General features: G+C 39.6%; 1 protein-coding gene across 5 annotated transcripts in view; it reads left to right on the forward strand.

Annotated features, from left to right (window-relative positions):
- Positions 1-14,337, forward strand: part of ATRN (attractin) — a 187,505-nt gene that overhangs the window by 118,577 nt on the left and 54,591 nt on the right. For all 5 annotated transcript variants that reach the window (XM_058432761.1, XM_032143129.2, XM_058432758.1 and 2 more), the window contains 4 exons: positions 5,013-5,150; positions 8,329-8,422; positions 10,215-10,267; positions 11,742-11,836. In XM_058432761.1, coding sequence (XP_058288744.1) covers positions 5,013-5,150; positions 8,329-8,422; positions 10,215-10,267; positions 11,742-11,836 — 380 coding nt within the window. The remainder of the gene's footprint in view (positions 1-5,012; positions 5,151-8,328; positions 8,423-10,214; positions 10,268-11,741; positions 11,837-14,337) is intronic.

Consider the following 14,337-nt stretch of genomic DNA (forward strand, 5'->3'; position numbering starts at 1 on the left):
TATTGGCAAGGATATGTAGAAATTGGAACTCTCATGCAGGTTGGCAGGTCCTCAAAAAGTTAAATATAGAGTTATCATATGGCCCAGCAGTTTTACTCCTAGGTACATACCCAAGAAAATTGAAAACGTGTATTACCCAAAAACTTGTATATAAATGCTTATGCCTGTAGCATCATTCTTCATAGCATCGTGCTCATAGCAACATTATTCATAATAAGCAAAAGTGAAAACAAGCCAAATACCTGTTAGCTGGCAAATGGATGAACAAAGTGTTGTATATTCATACAGTGTAATGTTACTTGGCAATAAAAAGGAATGAAGTACTGACATGTTTTCTGACATGGATTACCCTAAAAAAAATGCTATGTAAAAGAAGCCAGGTGCAAAAGATTATGCATTGCATGATGCCATTTATATGAAATGTCCAAAGACAGAAAGTAGATGTTTAGTGGTTTCCTAGGGCTGGGCATGGAAATGAAGAATAATAGGCATGAGGTTTTCTAGAGTAGCTGCAGCATTATTTTCTGACATGGATTACCCTAAAAAAAATGCTATGTAAAATAAGCCAGGTACAAAAGATTATGCATTGCATGATGCCATTTATATGAAATGTCCAAAGGCAGAAAGTAGATGTTTAGTGGTTTCCTAGGGCTGGGGATGGAAACGAGGAATAATAGGCATGAGGTTTTCTAGAGTAGCTGCACCATTTTATGCTCTCACCAACATCATATGAAGGTTCATGTTTTTCCACATCCTTGCCAACACTTGTTACTGACCATCTTTTTAATTAAAATTGTTCCAGTGGATGAGAAATGGCATCTCACTGTTGTTTTGATTTGTATTTTCCTGATAACTAATGAAATTGAACATCAACTGCATTAGTTAGCCTTTTGTATGTCTTCTTTGGAGAAATATTTACTCAAATTCTCTGCCCATTTTTCAGTTATGTTGTCTTTTTTATTATTGAGTTGTAAGAGTTCTTCATGAATTCTGAAGTCCCTTATTGGATATATTACTTGCAAATACTTTCTCCCATTATATGAGTTTCTTTTCACTTTCTTAATATGCCTTTTGAAATCAAAAGTTTTCAGTTTTGATTAAGTTCCATGTATCAATGTTTTGTTTTATCCCATGTGCTTTTTGGTATTGTATCTAGAAAATCAGTGCCCAAGTAACCCAGGGTCACATAGATTTGCTCCTAAGTTTTCTTTGAAAAGTTTCATAGATTTGTGTGTTACATTAGGTCTTTGATCCATTTTGAGTTAATTTTTGTGTATGGTGTGAGGTAGGGGTCCAGACTCTTTTTGCCTGTGGATGTGGTCCCTGCACCATTTGTTGAAAAGACTTTTTTTTTAACCATTGAATTTTCTTGGCACATTTGTTGCAAATCAGTTGACTGTGAATCTGGGAACTTATTTCTAAGCTCTCATTTCTGTGCTGTTGACCTACGTTTCTCCTTTTGCCAGTATTACACTGTTTTTATTACTGTGGCTTTGTATAAGTTTTAAAATTGGGAAGTCTAAGTCCTCCACCTTTGTTCTTATTTTCCAAGACTGTTATAGCTATTCTGGGTTTCTTGCATGTTCATATTAATTTTAGGATGAGCTTGCCATTTTCTGCAACAACAAAACGCCAACTGGTTTGATAAGGTTTGCATTCAATCTACTGACCATTTTGGGGTATATTGCCAGTTTGTTTGTTTGTTTGTTTGGTTTGTTTGTTGAGAGAGGGTCTCACTCTGTCACCCAGGCTGGAGCGCAGTGGTGCTATCTTGGCTCACTGCAACCTCTGCTTTCCCAGGCTCAAGTGATTCTCCAGCCTTGGCCTCTCGAGTAGCTGGTACTACAGGCATGAGCTACCAACACCCAGCTAATTTTTGTATTTTTTTAGAGACAGGGTTTCACCATGTTGCCCAGGCTGGTTTTGAACTCCTGAGCTCAAAGCAGTCCTCCCGCCTCTGCCTCCCTAAGTTCTGGGATTACAGGTGTGAGCCACCACGCCTGGCCCTTGCTGTCTTAACAAGGTTAAATCTTCTAGCCTATGAACCTGGAATGTCTATTTATTTACCTCTTTACTTTCTTTTGGCATTGTTTTGTAGTTTTCAGTGTACATCATTGTCTTGTTCCTTTTTTTAGGGGAAAATAATTCAGTCTTTATTAAGTATGATATTGGTTTAGATTTTTTTTATACATGCCCTTTATTGGGTTGAGAAAGTTTCCTTCTATTCTAGTTTTTTGAGGGTTTTGTAACGAATGAGTGCTAGATTTTGTCAAACACTTTTTCCGTGTCTACTTAGATGGTCATGAAATTTTGTTCTTTATTCTATTAATACTATGTATTACATTAATTAAGAATGTTAAACCAGTTTTGCATTCCTGGGATAAAGCCCATTTAGTCATGATGTATACTTTTTATCACGATGTATAATTTTAATCTGCTGTTGGATTCTATTTGCTAGTTGGGGATTTTGTGTGTACATTCATGAGGGGGATATAAGTTTGTGGTTTTCTTCTTTTGTGATTACTATCTGGCTTTCATAGCAGGATAGTACTGGCCTCCTAGAGTAAGTTGGAACATATTCTTCCTCCTCTATTTACTGGAAGAGTTCGTCAAGGATTAGCATTAATTCTTCCTTAGATGTTGATAGAATTCACCAGTGAAACCAAATGGGCCTGGCCTTTTTCTTTGCGGGAAAATTTTTAATAATTCAATCTGTTTGTTATAGATCTATTCAGATTTTCTTTTTCTGAGTGAGTCAGTTTTGGTAATCTGTGTTTTTCTAGGAATTTGGCTATTTCTTCTCAGTAATCAAATTTGTTAACGTACAGTTCATAGTATTTTCTTTTTTTTTTTTTTTGAGACAGAGTCTCACTCTTTCACCCAGTCTGGAGTGCAGTGGCGTGATCTCTGCTCACTGCAACCTCCGCCTCCAGGGTTCAAGCGATTCTCCTGCCTCAGCCCCCCAAGTAGCTGGGACTACAGGCGCACGCCGCCACTCCTAGCTAATTTTTTTCTTTTTTTTAGTAGAGACAGGGTTTTACCATGTAGACCAGGATGGTCTCGATCTCCTGACCTCATGATCTGCCTGCCTTGGCCTCCCAAAGTGCTGGGATTACAGGCGTGAGCCACCGCGCCCGGCCAGTTCATAGGATTTTCCTGCAGGTTGCTCTTTAGCGATATGTAGTCTCCTATTTAACCTGTTAAGGATTTTTTTTTTTTCTGTCTAATTTGGTTTTATTTATTCTTATACATTTTGCAAGGGCTCTAAATATTGTGAGGGTTTTTTTTTTTTTAAGAGCTTGCTCTCTTATATTGTGGATGCAATAATTTAAGCCTTGTTGAATGTACTAAAATTCGTGTTTTTCATTCTCTCATATTTCTTGCATTAACCCTTCCTTCAGGATTTGTTGCTGTGCATGTTTATCCTGGTGGTATTCAGAGATTGAGAGTTTTCTTATACTGGTTAATCCTAAAGGTTAATTTATATTAATACCTAAACGTGTAGATCTGTCAATATTGGTCAGTGGTTGGGTGTCCCGAGCTGTTGTGAAAGTGTGGTATGATGTCCTGGAAAAGCTAGCAAGCCAGCCTCAGGACACTCCAGCTCTGGTCCACTTGGACTGTTGTTGACTGGTGTGCGCTTCTCCCTCATTGGAAGAAGGAAGGAGCAATGGACCTGGGTGGCTGGGTGCAATTGGCATGTTCATGGGTGTGCCAAGTGCCTCCCAGCCTTGGGTGGTAGGGCCACCTAAAGATAGCTGGCACATTGCCTTGAGCTTTCTTTCTTGCTTGCTTGCTTGCTTTTATTTTTGAGATGGAGTTTTACTCTTGTTGCCCAGGCTGGAGTGCAATGGTGCTTTCTTGGCTCACTGCAACCTCCGCCTCCCGGGTTCAAGCGGTTCTCCTGCCTCAGCCTCCCAAGTAGCTGGGATTACAGGCACCTGCCACCACATCTGGCTAATTTTTTGCATTTTTAGTAGAGATGGGGTTTCACCATGTTGGCCAGGCTGATCTCGAACTCCTGACCTCAGGTAATCCACCCACCTTGGCCTCTCAAAGTGATGGGATTACAGGCATGAGCCACCACACCCAGCTGAGTTTTCTTTCAAACACTCAAATACTAACAGGTGCATAAACAGAACAAGTACAAGGCTATGGAAGGTTGCCAAGATGGTGGAAAACTACATCACACTAATCAACCAAGGCAGATCTGAAGAATCAGATTTTGCTTACAGTGCAGGTTGTGCACTATGTAAATGTCTCCCCCATCCTATTCCCCCCTAGAGTTCTGCAGTGCACAGCCTGTGCAGCTGTCCTGAGCAGTCCTCGGAGGTCCAAGCTTCATATACCTTTCTAGTTGTAAAGCCCTATATCCATTAGGAGTCTTAGTAATCCCACTTGTGGAAATGTTTATCCATAAAGATGGTTATTTTTCTAATAATGAAAAATGTAAAGCAAACTAAATATTAGAATATAAGGGAATGGTTAAATAACTATTAAGATTCATCAAAATCATTCTGCCATTTGAAGTTTTGTTTATAATTGATGAAATAAGGTGGTAAAATAATTGTGATCTGAGTTAAGAAAGGTGAATGTTAATATGAATATAATTGTGCAAATTATGTTCTTCTGGTATTTTTCTATACCAGAAGAAAACATATCAACTGTGAACAGTGGTCTCTCAGTGGTTGGATTGTATATGATCTTTCCCCATCCTTCTATTTTTTAAATATACTGTCATGAGCATGCGTTATTTTTTAGTGAATAACAACAAAAAATATTTTTTAATATCACTATGGGCTTTCACCTTGCTGTGATACATTTTCAATTTTCCTGGACTAACTCTTCTTTGATATTTTTTATCTTATTTCTCAAATTAGTTTTTAGTGGGCCAGTTTTGGTGATTTATCAAAGATAAATTAACTACAGAGATAGTTGCAGATAAATCTTACTGAACTTACTACATGCAGTTCTTCTGTGGTACAGACCCCTTGAAACTCTTTTTCTTCCAGCTTGCCAATGCAACGGCCACAGTAAATGCATCAATCAGAGCATCTGTGAGAAGTGTGAGAACCTGACCACAGGCAAGCACTGCGAGACCTGCATATCTGGCTTCTACGGTGATCCCACCAATGGAGGGAAATGTCAGCGTAAGTCAAATTGGTCAGGTTTACTCATGGCAAATCGGTGTGGAACACAGCACTTCTATTTGACTTGAATATCCAGGAGGAAAAAAGCCACTTTGTTTTGGATACCACATTTCTTATTAAATCATACTGGTCAGAAGCTCAGCTGAGCTGGAAGAAAGAACCAAGGTTTCAGTGTAGCTGGTTACAACAAGCCAAAAATGTTAAGAGTCAAGCCTTTGACCACATTCTGCAGTGGTATAAGCAAGGGCCCAAAACCAAAGAAAGTGCCAACTTCCCCTGTTTCCTTTCCTCCCATTGAACAGGGCACAGGTCAATAGTCAGGGATCAGCTCAGACATGGAAGTCTTGGGGCTCATCTCACTGAGGCCCGGACAAAAGGTTCCAGCAGTATATGGACACTAAGGTTGTGGAAAGGGCAAGGTGTAAGGGCTAGGAGTGGGAAAGTCCTGGGTTGGAGTCAGAGTTAGGAAAGTGTCTTCTGAATTCCCCCTCCTCCCTGCCTCAGGAGTCCTTGGTGCCTGAAGGAGACCTCAGCCCAAGGCCTCAGATAGGGAGCCTGGGAATGAAGGCTCCAGGCTAGGAATGTAAACATGTGAAGGAGCGTGACCCATGAGGTAGACCTGAGTCCTTAACTGCACCTCTCTCAGAGCCCCACACAGGCCCACCTCACAGGTCACGCTCTGCCTGTGGGGAGGGCCCCCTTCCCCCTGGGCAGCCAGGTAAAGGCTGTGTCATTGCCTGTGGTCAGGCCTGAAAAATCACACACAGGCTTTTTAACCAGGAGGCAGACTCCTCAATACTTATAGTGTATTTTAAAGGTTTAAATAGTCCCGTGTTGGCTGGGTGTAGTGGCTCACGCCTGTAATCCCAGCACTTTGGGAGGCCAAGGCAGGTGGATCACTTGAGGTTAGGAGTTTGAGACCAGCCTGGCCAACATGGTGAAACCCCATCTCTACTAAAAATAGAAAAATTAGCTGGGCGTGGTGGCGGGGGCCTGTAATCCCAGCTACTCAGGAGGCTGAGGCATGAGAATTGCTTGAACCTGGGAGGCAGAGGTTGCAGTGAGCCAAGATCACGCCACTGCACTCCAGCCTGGGCAACAGAGTGAGACTTAGTCTCAAAAAAAAAAAAAAAAGTCCTGTGTTTCCCCATTTATGTCAAATAGAAGCCTGCAGGCAATAGGACATTTTATTATGAGAACAAAAATTACGACAAGTGATATTAATGAACTGCTTTTTTTATTCTAGTTTCCAGCCAGAAAACATAATGAGTACTATAGTTGAAAGACTTTTCAAAGTTCTGAGCAGGAAAAGTAAACAACATAGGGAAATCTCTACCTACTCCCCAGATCCCAACTCCAAACTCTTTGGCATGGCCCTTCAGAATCTGATCTGATCCAAGACCAGCCAGGAGAGAGGCAGGGTTCTAGCTGTGTGTCCCTTACTCTCCCTGGGGTTCAGTTTCCTCCTAATAATAGGGTGGTTGTTAAGATGAAAGCAGAGCAGTACATGACACATGTTCCTCAGGATACTAGTCAATACTCAGTAGATGTAGGCAATTCTTATTACCCTTCTAATGCCATTCCCCACTACTCCTAAGTAAAAGTTCTTGCTCAGATTAAAAGGTATTTGGTAAAAATGTTTTCCCCACTCTTTGTGAATAGACTTAATCCATTAGACAGTAACCAGAGTACCTAACAGAGTGGTGGAGTGTACAAGGCATTGTGCTGTTAGCCACTCAAGATACAGGTGCTTTTATTATCCCCAGGATCAAGTAAACTGCCCAGGGTCTCACAGTGAGATGTGGCCAAGCTGAGAACCACATCCAGTCTGTGCTGACCTTAACTACTGGGCTGGTTGTGCTTCCAGATGCCGTCAGACCCACATCAGCAGCTGCTATCTAGAAGCATCACATTTTCCTCTGTGAGATCTACAGGGCCTGAGTACAATTTGCCTTATTTTTCAGAGTCCTAATCCACGGTAGAAAGTGTGGTGTTTAGAATACTGCAAATGGCAGCAAGTCTTTGATGTTTTCTTCTTAGAATTGTATAGTCCTTAGGTAAGGATAGTAGCCATGATTTCTTGAATGCTTACTGTGTTTGAGACATCATATACATATCATCACAAACACCCCTATGAGATAGGTACTGTTGTTATCCCCATCATATGGACAAGGAAGCTGAAACTCAGAAAGGTTAAGTAGCATTCCCAGAGTGACAGAAGAGCCAAGTAGAGGATGCTGGATTCAAACCCAGGCAGATGGACGTAAGGCCTTTGCTTTTCACTATACATTACACACCTTCCCCCAGTCTCAACAGAGCCAAGCGTCAGACACTCATGATTCTGACTTCAGCATCCATTCTGTTAATCTCTGCACTATTCTGTTTTATAGTTTTCTTTGGGTGATTCCAAAGGATTTATTTTTAAAGCATACCTCTCTCCAGCTCAATGCCTTTCATTTATTCACCAGCAAAACAAGGTATAAAGTGAAAAGTTGTTGACCAAAAAGGCTTTCACTTTTTTCAACTGGAGTATAATATTTATCACAGCTTGTATTACGTTGGATGATAAAAGGAGAGATGTTGAGATGGCCCGATGAGGGAGATGGGAAGAGATATTTTCTATAAAGGCAAAGGAAAAGGTGAAGCAAGGGTGGCGCGTCCTGAGGGCCCCTAAAGCGCTGACCTTGGCATTGGATCCTGGTTCTGAGCCCTGCGGTGATTGCAAATGTGGCCATCGTGGAGAAGGCACCTCAGCCAAGACCAGCCCTCCTTCAGAGGACAGTCACCTCCAGAGCACCTCCCTAGGGGCAGTGGCTATATCTGTGTCCCCACACCCGGCACCTGGCATTCTACACATGCTTCACAAATATTTATTGAATGAATGAAAGAATCATAGCAGTGAAAAAGAGAGTCTATTGAAAAGATCAAAATAGTCATTGCTTCAGAAGGCAGTGGGTACCAGCATTCACTTTCCTCCGTCCTTTATTTGGTTCCTTTAATGTTACCTATACATTATTATCATTAGCTGAAAAATCATGAATCTTACCCATTGAATGCTCTTTAATCTGTCTTTCCTACTGAACTCAATTCAGATAAAATTGCTTGTTTTGGAAAAAGTCTTCAATAGTCAGAATTTTTTAAGTCAGTCGTGACCTCCGTTCCTTTTTCTTCTCTGCAGCATGCAAGTGCAATGGGCATGCGTCGCTGTGCAACACCAACACGGGCAAGTGCTTCTGCACCACCAAGGGCGTCAAGGGAGACGAGTGCCAGCTGTGAGTACCATACTCCCTGGACCACCAGGGAGGACCAAGAGGCTGTGCAGCTGCCTGAACCCCACCCTGAGAGCCACCCACTTCGCTGTGTCTTGTTGCTGTGGGCTCTGAGGGATCCCTGGGTTGATTAGTTTGAAATTTTGCCCATTCTATTTCAGACAGGTCAATCCCCAAAATGAGGAGGTCGTCGAGTTAGCAGCAATTCCTTAATGGCTCTTGAATTCACATTTTTGTTTAAGTGATACTGATATTTCCTGGGTTGTCCATTTGGATTAGTCATTTTAACTTCAGCAACTACTTGATTTTTGTCATGTCAAGAGATTATACTGTTTCCCAAAGAGTAGAGATGGAAGAGCTGGTGTTTTGGTGATGGCATTTATTTGGCGTTTGGTTGTCTGATTGTGGAAATGATCCTCTTACCTTTAACATTTCCCGTTACTCTAGCATTTTCCTTGTTGAAGCATGTCAGGCATCTTCCTGGAGAGGGTTTGAAGTCCCCATCCATGAGGATGCAGGTGCAGCAGCATCAGGCACATTTAAAGTTTCAGACCTGGCCCTGCCTCCACTGAGCAAGGTGCTCTTGAGGCAAATCACTGTTCCCCCCATCTGTCAGTAGTGGGACTAGCAATATTTGTTTTTGGTATCCTGGTAAGTTGAAACAGGAAGGATAGTTCCTCAATCAATGTATACCGGGCTGTCTCACTGGGAAACCTCATAAAATGCATGTATCCGCATTTACTCATTCTCAAGAAGAGACTTAAAAGTGTTTAGTGTCAAAACACTGAGCCTATTAATCATTGTAAACATCATTATTTCTTAAATAACAGTAGTAATAATGCCACCAGTGATTGAGACATCATTGCTAGTGCTACTCAGCAGGGTTTGGTCTGTCTACTTTTTTAGTTTATATCTGCGTATATGTTTACTAGTTTCATGTTGCCCTAAAGCGAATATGTGAAGAAAAGTCTAATCTAAGGTTAAATTTAACTTTTAGGTCCACATTCCCTTAAACAGAAAAATGCGATCGAGCAAAATTAATCACTCTTACCCTCAGTTAGCTGATGCAACAAAGACATGAAGTGGCATCAAGTAAGACTTTCAAGTTCCTTCGAGATCACAGATGTAGGCAGGTGCTGCTCATCACCCTGGCTGAAGGGAAACAGCATGTCTGCCTGGGAAAGGCCGTCACCCGCTTCCCGCCCTTTCCTCTTCGTGCATAGCTGTTGTGTTTACCTAAATGCTTCATGAAGCGGGAGGCTGGGTTTATAGATGATATCTATGGGGAAATTGTTTTCTGAGTAGAACATATTTTTTTTCTACAGACTGGTGAACACTTGTTCCAGGGTTTAAAAAAACAGTGATTCTTGGTATTTAGTCTTCTTTCACTTGTGTTTAAAGAAGAGAATTAGTTTACCCAGAGAACATAGGAAAGAAGTGAGAAATTAGTATTTGAAAAATGTTTTGACTGCACTTTTAGAAGAATATGTAGTCTATACAAAATTGAAAATGTTTTTCATTATAGTAAATAGATTTATTACATTTGGATTTCTCTCATTGCTTTGGCAAATGCTTGTCAATTGTCCTCATATAGTTGGTGTGTGAACTGCTGAGCAGTCAGTATTGAAACATTCATGCATGCTCTTCCTAGACTACCTGAGCTGAGTTATGGTGAAGGATACAATTATAATGGCTCCAGACTCTCTGTACTTTAGATAAAAGGATCTGCTTGGTTTTAAAATGAATTCAGTTTCTGTTTTAAATAGCAATATAAAATAGTCTTTTTCCCCCCCAGATGTGAGGTAGAAAATCGATACCAAGGAAACCCTCTCAAAGGAACGTGTTATTGTAAGTGGTTTTGCAATTCTTATTTCTAGAAGCAAAGTAGTTCAGTAAAACTTCATTGTTTAAACTGGTTTGAGAATGATAAGTGCTATAAGACTATAGCAGCCACCAATGAAGTGTTCCCTGACTTGATATGTTTACATTCTGTTAAGTTTACTACATATAGGAGCACTATTTTAAGCCGTTTTAATTGTGTTTGGGGTTAACATTAATGTGTCCATAGCAGATAGCAGGAGAGAGTAGAGAGGCATGCATCTCTGTCTTTCCACGTTTATGTTCTCTTAAAATTTTATTTGCCATTACCTAGTTGGGGTCATCATATTTCGTGTTTTAGGATATAGATCAAAAACGGAATTCTTACAATATGGTTGAACTTTTTGTCATTCTGTCTGGAACTGATTTGTGTTAACCACCTTGGGGTGAAAGGTGAGTCTGTCAAGGTGACCAGGTTTTTATGGGTAAATGTGTTTTCTCTTTATGGGAGAATCCACATGGTAGACCAGAGTATGGGACCAGAAAAAAGGAGTTAATGTTATGGCATATCCATTGTAGTTATATACCTGCTGTACTGGGTTGAATAACATCCCTTCAAAATTCATGTCCACTTGGAACCTGTGAATGTGACTTGATATATATTTATAAAACTTCTAAAAGAAAACAAGAGAAAAACATCTTGACCTTGGGTGAGGAAAAGTTGTTGGATATGATTCTAAAAGCATAATTCATAAACAAAAAATAGACTAATGAAACTATGTAAAAATTTAAAACTTGTAGGAAAAAACCATCCAAAACATAAAAAGCCACAGACTAGAGAAAATATTGACACATCATCATATATTTGATAAAGAGTTTGTATCCAGAATACATGAGGAACTCTTACAACTGAATAAGACGACAATTCCAGTTAAAAACAGGCAAAGATTTGAAAAGACATTTCATGAAAGAAGGTATTACAGTGGCCAATAAGCACATTAAAAATGACTTAACATCATTAGTTATTTGGAATGGAGATACTAAAACCACAGTCAGATACAGCCCTAAAGTGATTAGAATCCAACGCTACTGCCATGACTTTGTAGAAGACAGTGGTAATCTCTTGTCTGCTTCTGCTTTCAGTCTGTTGCAGTACATCTTTTTGGTTAAACACATGAAAAAAACCTGGCCTTACCAGACATGCAGTTGGAAAAGGGTATAGTAATGCCCTTTTAATAGCCTTTTCAGATAATTACGGATGTTACTTGATAATTATGCTGAAACTGGACAACTGGTCATTTCTTTAAAGCGGTTTGATGGGTTAACCCAAATAAAATAATACTGCCCACTGACTTGATTTTCTTTGAGGAACCTGGGTACAGCTGAGTTAAAGTGCTTTCCTCGTTACTTAATTTATAAGAAAAGCAGCCTGTATCTCTAAAGACCTGTTCTATTTTGTGTGTGTGTGTTTAGTTTTTAAATATGCATTTCTTTCTTTCCATAGATACTCTTCTTATTGACTATCAGTTCACCTTTAGTCTATCCCAGGAAGATGACCGCTATTACACAGCTATCAATTTTGTGGCTACTCCTGATGAAGTAAGATTTTTTAAAGTCTTCCTATTTTGTTTTGAATTTGTATGGATCTTTTTCTTGGTCATTATGGATAGAAGTACTGCCTTAACAGTACTCTCCAGACTGGAGTACACGAGATGATCTCTAGAGGTATAGGAAAGAAATGTTAGAATCGGCCGGGCACGGTGGCTCACGCTTGTAATCCCAGCACTTTGGGAGGCCGAGGTGGGCGGATCACGAGGTCAGGAGATCGAGACCACGGTGAAACCCCGTCTCTACTAAAAATACAAAAAAATTTGCCAGGCGTGGTGGCGGGCGCCTGTAGTCCCAGCTACTTGGAGAGGCTGAGGCAGGAGAATGGCGTGAACCCAGGAGACGGAGCTTGCAGTGAGCCGAGATCGCGCCACTGCACTCCAGCCTGGGTGACAGAGCGAGACTCCGTCTCAAAAAAAAAAAAAAAAAAGAAATGTTAGAATCTACGTTATCTCCTTTCCACATAAAAGGCAAAAGTGGTGTTAATAAGATTACCAGCATCTTAGACACAGACTGACATTGATTCCACACATACTTACTCTGCCTGTCAGCCCATCGCGACCTCATACAGAAAGGGGACTCCACCATCAGAGGGCAGATAGCAGAGCCTGGATTTACTCTCTCTAGAGTGACCAGAGGCTTAAAGACACTGCTGATTGAAATGCCAATGATGCAGCCCCAATCAGACAGCAAGGGAGGGGACACTTCTGCTCCTAGAGTGAGTTCTTAGCCTCATTAGGAGGCAAAACAGCAAAGGCTTAGTTGGGTCCATTAAGAAGTTAGCCAGGAATAATTTAAATTGTTAAAATATGTATGTAAAATGTGGATTTTTTTTATCTGCTGTCATTAACGATGAAGCCCAACCTGCCTTAAGGTATTACCTAGTGGTGGAAGGAAGGCCACACTGCGTGACATTTAAAACTGAAGCATCCAGAACACGAAGATGCACCTGTACAGTTTCTTCAATGAAATATAAAGCCATGCAGTACCCACTTCAGTATTTAAAGAAATTTTGCTAAACTTAATGGTAAATTATTTAGGAACTTCCTTGGAGATTTCTTACTTCTCATGAACATACACAAAGCCATTTACCATTATAAAATTCCATTGACAATAAATGTGACAAATAATACATGGAAAACAGTATGGCAGTAAGCCAAAGTATATTGCTTTGTTAACAAATGTTATCTATAAACATTGCTAAATTTAATTTTAAAAGTAGAACAAAGTCTATAGTGTGGTATGTTTACTATACAAGTAAATGAAAATAGGATTTGTTTTTAATATTCTATTTCAATGATAAAATTAAGAAAAAATATACTAGAAAAGATACATTCTCAAAAGTAAATTGCTTTTTAAGTAAAAATAATAAATTACTTTAAATGAATTATTTTATGGAAAAACTATAGGTATTAACATATCATCTGAGTGGCTGTATAGACTGGAATTTTTTTCTTAAAGATTTTAGAATTAAGATTATAACAAAAGTACCACATATGAAATGTATTCACTGCCTCATAAGCAAGCGTTTGAAGTGCTCGAAATCTTTCAGGATGTACTTGATGCCATTAATTTCATTAAAAAAATAAATATAGTAGAATCTTTGTAATACTTCTTAACCAGGTGGGAAGTAACCATGAAAGTATTTGGACCTTTCTGGATTTCCCAGTTTATCTTACAACAGAATACTTACTAGAGTTATCCAAATGCATACGTTCTTTCTTCTATAAAAGTACAAGGATTTTAAGTTTATTGATTCTTTCTGTGGAAAGACATATAGTTGACCCTTGAGCAATACAGGTTAAAACTGTGAGGATCCACTTATACGCAGACTTTTTTCAACCAAGCGTGGAATGAAAATATAGTATTTGCAAGATGTGAAACCTGAGTATACGGAGGGTGGACTTTTCATATGCAAGGGTTCTAAGGGCAGACTGCGGACTGGAGTATGTATGTGTGGATTTGGGCATGCTCAGGGGGTCCTGGAACCGATGACCCACGTATACCAAGGGATGACTGTAATTGTTAGTTGTGTGCTGCCAGCAAATACTGAATACAAATAAGTAAACACTTGAGCTGTCCTTTCAAGATGAAGGTGAAGTCTTATCAGTAAATGAGAAGGTAAATGCTTTGTGAGAGAAACTTCTGGTTTAATGATCACGTTTTAAAAATAGCTGTTTGGAAATGTTTCCATTATTGTGATTTTGCGCTATTAAAATGATCAAAACAACACCCTTAAAAATCTTATTCTAACTTCTCTTAAGATCTTTTAAAAATGAATAATTTCAGTACAGTTGGATGCATCTGTAAAAGATAAAAATATTGATTAGTTTGCAAAAATAATTGTTTGACCCCAGTTAAGAGATGTACTAATCAAATTTCAGTTTGACTAATTATTAATGTTGTAATTTACCTAACGTCACCAACAGTACACTTCCTCCATTGGCTTAACAGATTCCTCAGCAATATCTTTATTAGTCATTAAGACCAAG

This window comes from Hylobates moloch, unplaced genomic scaffold (assembly GCF_009828535.3).
Source record: "Hylobates moloch isolate HMO894 unplaced genomic scaffold, HMol_V3 SCAFFOLD_21, whole genome shotgun sequence".
Taxonomy (NCBI): Eukaryota; Metazoa; Chordata; class Mammalia; order Primates; family Hylobatidae; genus Hylobates; species Hylobates moloch.